General features: G+C 40.2%; 1 protein-coding gene and 1 pseudogene across 1 annotated transcript; both read right to left on the bottom strand.

The window, feature by feature from the left end:
- Window positions 1-2,254: 2,254 nt before the first annotated feature.
- On the bottom strand, window positions 2,255-3,274 carry LOC106337070. Its single transcript, XM_013776101.1, has one exon. It carries the CDS (start codon window positions 3,272-3,274, stop codon window positions 2,255-2,257), a length of 1,020 nt encoding a protein of 339 aa, XP_013631555.1.
- Window positions 3,275-4,151: 877 nt separating this feature from the next.
- On the bottom strand, window positions 4,152-6,059 carry LOC106302763 (annotated as a pseudogene).
- Between the last annotated feature and the right edge of the window lie 745 nt (window positions 6,060-6,804).

The raw sequence follows: 6,804 nt of genomic DNA on the forward strand, positions 1-6,804 counted from the left end.
GTTATGTTTGATATGTTACGAGTAGATGTAAAAACAATGATCTAAAGAGAAAAGTGTTCTTATTGAATGAAAAAGACTGATTACAACAGAAATCTAATCCCCAATCCCTCTCTATCACATCTCTTTCTCGCAGATTATTCGCTCAAACTTTCGATAACCCTTCTCTCTAGCAAACAACCGCTTAAATAGAAAAAGTAAGTAGCAAGTTGGAGAGAAGCCAGCTCAGCATCCTCCCCATGTGAAACGTTATGTGCTCACGTGCATTGGATGCCACCTCATCTCCTCATACGTATCAATCCGCTTACCAGAAATCTCAAGAGGTTTTACGGTAAAGCCCCTGCTTTGGTTGAGATTTGTATGCACAGTGGAGGTCGGGTTGCTTAATGCTACAAGGCCATGATGAGGCATGACATCATCGTTCCTGACTCACAGGAAGCAAACTTGGTCGATTAGGTCTTTGGACATGTTCATAGTAGAACACCATTGCAAGGGTAAAGTTTAGGTCTTTGGACATGTTCATAGTAGAACCCATTGCTAAAGAATCCTCGTAATATTGTTGATGATAGAATGAGAGCGATGATCTTTCTTCAGTCATTTAGCGTATCTGCCTATGTGTTTAAAATGTTTGTATTTTTAATAGAACATTCCTTAAATATTACATAAGATAAATAAAGTGATGATGTGAATCTTGATTCTTTGTGAAACACTAAATGGATTATATATCCACACTCAACCCAGTTATATTGTGCATAATCTTGGACAATCTTGTGCAAGTTTGTGTAAATTTCAGTTATCTAAATAACATTAATGAGATTATGTGCTTTGATAATTTGACAAATGAAAATGATGTTGGACACAACTCCTAGATCAGTAGGTGGATGGTCGTCTTCTTCAAGATATACACAAGTAAAGAAAAGAGTATACACAAGTATTGCTCTTAAAATAGATTCTTAAGAAACAGAGTATCTTATAGTGTTTAGTGAAGCTGCATGTTGATTGAATTCTCTTTAGAAAAAGGTTGTCGTGTCGAGGAAATGATTTACTTGTTACACCTTACATCATGTAATTAGATATATCCACCGACATGTTACATACTGCTTTAAACAATATATACAATACATCATACCCATCAAAATGCAACACACCATTTTAGTTATCGTCTGCACAAAATCTAACAATGATATTTACTGCCTAACTGTATTTGTCAGCTTTTGGTTGCATAGTATAGCCCTTAGTCTACATAGAATTTTGCTTCGCTAAAATTAACTCTTGTCTTTTATCATCTGGCTTACTAGGGCCGGACATCATTACTCGTTTTAAATTCGTTATTTGACTCGTACCCGATTTGAAAAATACTCGGTGTTGTCTAAACAAGTAACAAGTCGACTATTTTCATTATTTGCAAGACCAAGTCAAGTATCAAGTATCATTATTATTTTTAGTACTTGACTCGTTTGTTCGTCATTAACACATACTAACACATGAACAATGACTTTGTCTGGCCAGTGTGACTGTGCTGATGCAGAACGTTTACGTTTACTATATCAGAGGAAGTCGGAGAGAGTTTCGCCGGGAGTTTTAGGGGGTTTAATTTAGGGATTTTGGGTCGGTTTTGGTCACGGGTATTAATTTTGGTTATTGGGTTTTAAACACATACCCGGTTCACTGTTGGACCGCTCTAAAGGCTCTTCCCGCTACATGGTTGGTTTAAGTGTGCATCTATGATGCTTCACATCTCGTTGGAAATAAAAAATAACTTTGAAATATGTAAGATAGTAGGAAACATTTATAGATTGTGGAATGGCAAAAATTGAGGACCGCCACTTGCTGGAAGAAGCAAAATGTCATGTTTTCATATGGACGTTGCAAGCATGTTAATCATTCTGAGCTATATATTATATTCCAATCAGCTTGGTCGACAAACCTACGATGAGGGTTTGGTCAAATGGTTTGAAGTTACATCTCCCATAACATGAAGAACAATGTATTTCCTTTAAACTTCAGCTGAGTTAAAACTTCAAATTAAGTTCCAAAACTCTTAAATCATGTTGACCGTTGGGATTCATATTGTTGTTGTGGTGACAATTGAATACTATCATAGTATTCTCTTTTTTTTTTTTTTTTTTTTTTTTTTTTAAATAGAATGTTAAATTTATTTAAAAAAAAACTTTTTTACATCATGTGTGTAACTTTTGTGTTTAAAGCTGGAAAGGAAAAAAAAAACTCTTATAGCTAAAACCAGAACCTTGGGAGTTTATGCTTGTGAAGCAAACCAGAGTTGCAGAAGCGCTCCGAGTCTTTGATTTCCAGTAACCGGGATGGACAGACACTTGTTCTTTACTTGACGATCAATGAATTTGACCAGGGAAGCACTAGGAGTAGGGGTTGAGCCATGCCGTCTCTCATTCCTTTCCCGCCAAAGCGAGAGTAGAGAGGTTTGAAAGACAACTCGAACCAGAAATCGGACCCTGCAGTCCAAAGTGTTGCTTACTAGCAGAGAAAGGATGCTATCCCAGTTTGTACTGAAGTGCGTTCCTAGAAGCCCTCTTGTTAATTTAGTCCACACTGCTGCTGTGAACACACACTCGAAAAATAAATGATTGCGGGTTTCGATACCATGTTGACAGAAGATACAAGCTGGATCAATGCTTGAGCTCCATGTGATCATACGATCCCCAGTTGTCAACCTGTTATGCAGAGCCAACCATGTGCAAAAAGCATACTTTGGTGTGGCTTGTTGAAACCAAATTCCTGTGTGCCAATTAACTATAGGAGCAGCTTGGCGAATGAGATGCCATGTTCTCTTTGTGCTAAACAGGTTTTTATAAGTCCCCTCTTTTTGTTTCCACAGAGGAGTGTCCTCTGCATCAACAGCCTTTAACCTCTGATTCTCCAGGACTGCCTCAATCTGATTCAATACATCAACTCGGTGAGCCCTTTTTTGTCTGTTGAATACAGATGCCACTGATGCCGTAGCTCTAATACCCATATCAATACAACCTCGTGGCCCTACTACATCATAGAGGTGCCCCATATCTGACCAGGTATCATACCAAAAGGATGTAGATTTTCCACTGTGAACCTCCATTCTGTGGAAGACCTTAGCCTTGTCCCTGTACTTTAAAAGTTTCCGCCATATCCAAGAGCCTAAAGATGTGCTCTCTTTGATAGCCCAGAAATTTCCATTACATATTAGATACGTATGAACCCACTTAGCCCATAAAGAACCCTGCTGGGATGTCAGACGCCATATGAGTTTCAAACTGCTCACCATGTTTGCTTCTTTCAATGGCCTAAGCCCCAATCCTCCCTCTCGCTTAGGTAGACACACTATATCCCAAGATATTTTTGCCTTTTTCAAGCTCAACGCAGGACCCAACCACAGGAAAGCAGAGCATATGCTATTTATTTCTTTAATGCATTCTCCCGGTAGGATGAAAGATGACATCCAAAAATTTGCAATGCTCATAAGAACTGAAGCAATTAATTGGAGTCTTCCAGCCATTGATAAGAACAGATTAGTCCAATGACTAATACGTCTTCTAATTTGCTCTATGAGAGGCTTATAGTCTTGTCTTCCCATGCGCTTAGTCAGTAACGGGAGACCAAGGTATCAGACTGGTAACTGTCCGGAAGCAAACTGATATTGGGCTTGAACTGTTTGTACATTTGTGTCATGTCGACCAGCATAGTAGATTGTTGATTTCTCCATATCATAGTATTCTCAAGAGCGACAACACCAATTACATTGTGTTTTTTCTGATAAAAAAAGGGTGGCCATATATATAACAAATCTGCAGGTATGTTTAGCTAATACGGCAATCACATCTTCAACTCAATGGAGACTGTCAAAATTGCGTTTTTAATTAGCAAAATGGAAAACATATGCAAAAGAAGCAGAATGAATGTTTTTACATCACACTTGAACAAAAAAAAAAGGAATAAACCAGAACCGTCCCAAACTTATGTGAGTTATGGTTACAAAAGAATGATGAACAAATAATCAAATCGCATCTCCATGATCAGAATATGTCTCTTTGCAGATTGTGCAAGTGAGCCTGCTTCAATCCAAATAGCATAACCCTTTCTCTTCATTGTCTTTTCATGCCACAATCTGTGTAGGTTAGTGTTTCAGGACGTGGGAGTGACTTTTAGCTAACTTGCTCTGCCTTTTTACAACCCTTTTTCCGTTTCTGCTTCTCTGCTTTCTTTTTCTTTGATTCAACACTCACCCAATTATACCCTGCTGGGATAGCAAATGGGTCTTGTAAAGCCTGGGACTTACTGCTCGAACCATCTTTGTTTGATCTGGCTCTACGAAACCACGAGGAGGAGGACGTTGAGTTGGCTGAAGGAGCTGGACTCTCATAGCCAGAAGAAGCAGTCGGGCTCGAAGGAGGCGTCTTAAACTCATCTGCAGGATCAATCTCTTCAAACTTTGTGAATGTAACAATCACTTTTATCGTCGGTACCACTGGAATAGCAACCTACATATATTTTACGAAACAAGTCCAATGTAAAACTGATCTTACGTAACATCAGATTCATTACCTTTTAAAACATTAAACGACAACATACCTTGACTGGAAATGTTCCTGTGGGTAGATTTGTGGTAAGAAGCTCTCTGAGACGACAAATTGCCTTTACTTTGTTTGCAAGTATGTCAAGCAAAGGAAGCAACTCTTCCGTTTGTAACGGGAAGTTTGGAGATAGCCAGAGAACAAGACGTAACCCTTTCTTGTATTCACTCTCTTGGTGAGTCTTACTCGACACTGATGCTACTCTTGGCTTCCTATTATGCTCATTATCTACCGAGTGTCTTCCTGGTTTTATCTCATTACAGTCTCCTAGAAGATTACTTACTTTCTCATTCACACAAAGAGAGCTTCTCGGAGGTGCATACTTGATTTCCTTCTCCTGCTTACTCGTCGTCGTCTCTTTTCTTCTCCAGCCTCCTAGCCACTCTTTCTTCCCCTCTTTCTTGTGAGACAGACTCAAATCAAGATTAGGGAAGTCTGGTAAGTCCAGCTTAAGAGCACCCTCTAGTTGCCTCTTCTCTTCATCAGTTAGCACATCGCAGAGATCATCATCTACACCACCGTTCTCTTTTTCAACTTATAAACCAGGAACCTTTCTAGACATAATGCTAACAACCACATTGTTCATTTCATAGACCTTAGCTTTCCAAGGACCCACCATCTCACTCTTCTCCTGCCTCCTCCAATTCGTCTGCGGGTTTAAAACCGCTTGCGTCACATCGATCCCGGGCCTAAAAACACTGTTCTTACACATCGAAGCCACTTCTTTCCTCACATCTTCATCCGAAGGAAAACCACATGCACCATCCAACGTATTTATCACTTCTTTATCCTTATGATTCACCATGTAAAGCGATCCACGAGGAACTTTACCATCTTCAGACCCATCACCAAGAAACAGTATACTCTGGTCAGACCTCTGAATCTTGAAACCATCAAAACCAGCCATAGTTATATCAGCTCTCAGATTCGAACCCACTTTCCACACTTTATAAGTATCAGAAGGAGCAACCTTTGATACAAAAGGCACAACGGAGCTCTCAAAGTGGAAACTCATCTCCATGTAGAAATCTCTCATCTCCCTCATCGTTGCTATCAAGCGAGGCAGCCTCCTACACCACTTAGCCCAAGCTAGAGGTTGATAATATGGCTAACTATGATCATGGCGATGGACTCTTGTCTGCTGCAAACAGCTTCTTGCAACGCGTTCCAGCCGTGTTCGTTCTGCAAAGTCCAGTCAGCTCCAGCCACCATCAGCATCTCTGCTGCTGTTGAATCACAGAGCTTCACAGCTAAGTGGAGCGGCGTGTCGCGGCTTGGCACGTCTCTTCTGTCGATGACGGCGGAAACGGCGTCGGATTTGGCTTCCTCGACTAAGGAAGATGCTTCGGACAGAATCTCGGAAGGGTATCGTGGGGTTGGGAGAGAAGAGAGTATTGATCTGAGAGTGGCGTAGTCTCTTGAAGCAACTGCTCTGTGTACCGAGCTGTGTGTGTACTTGCACACATCAAGGTTCTCCATTTTTGATCCAGGATTAGGATTTCCAGATCAAACGAGAATGATTGAGTCTAAAGATGGAGACTTTGCGTGGTGGGTCCAAATCAAGATTCACGAAAGTTTCTAACTTTTTTCTTTTTTGTTGCTTGTGACTTGCTCCGCAAGAAAGAGAATGACGTCTTACTCCATGAAAAGCTTGTAGCTTTCCTTTGTTTAGGTAATATCGCAAATGTATTGTATACACACTCTAAGTTTCTTTATTGTTTTGTCCATAGGAGAGGAGAGAAGACAAAGAGCTAGAATAAAGAAACTGTTATAAATCAATCGGTGAATGTCCATAACCGGCCCGGTCCATAACTGGTCCATACACCTATAGAGAGAGACGGCTCAACCCTAGAGAGAGAGAGGCGGCCGCGAGACTTGGAGAGGAGAGAGAGGCGGCTACAACTTGCCTATTTCCTAATTCGTTTATGTTTATAATTTGTAATCTTTCATATTATTGTATTTCCATTTATATCTCAAGTAACCCCTATATAAAGAGAACACTTATTCATAAATAATATACAGAAACTTACAGTTCTAAATCCTTAAGTTTACAACACGTTATCAGCACGATAGCCTCTAACACTCTGAGCCTAAAACCAAATCGCTAAAACCCTAAAACCCTAAATGAACAGGAATCTGCCTCGGAACTTCGAAGAGGCCGTTCTCCCAAACCGTGAGGACCCAAAAAACGATCAAGATATCAAATCGAAGCCCTGGCCGAGAC

Source organism: Brassica oleracea, chromosome C1, assembly GCF_000695525.1.
Source record: "Brassica oleracea var. oleracea cultivar TO1000 chromosome C1, BOL, whole genome shotgun sequence".
NCBI lineage: Eukaryota > Viridiplantae > Streptophyta > Magnoliopsida > Brassicales > Brassicaceae > Brassica > Brassica oleracea.

Coding starts and splice junctions, on each gene's coding strand:
- LOC106337070 (XM_013776101.1), bottom strand. CDS start 3,274: ATGGTGAGCAGTTTGAAACTCATATGGCGTCTGACATCCCAGCAGGGT.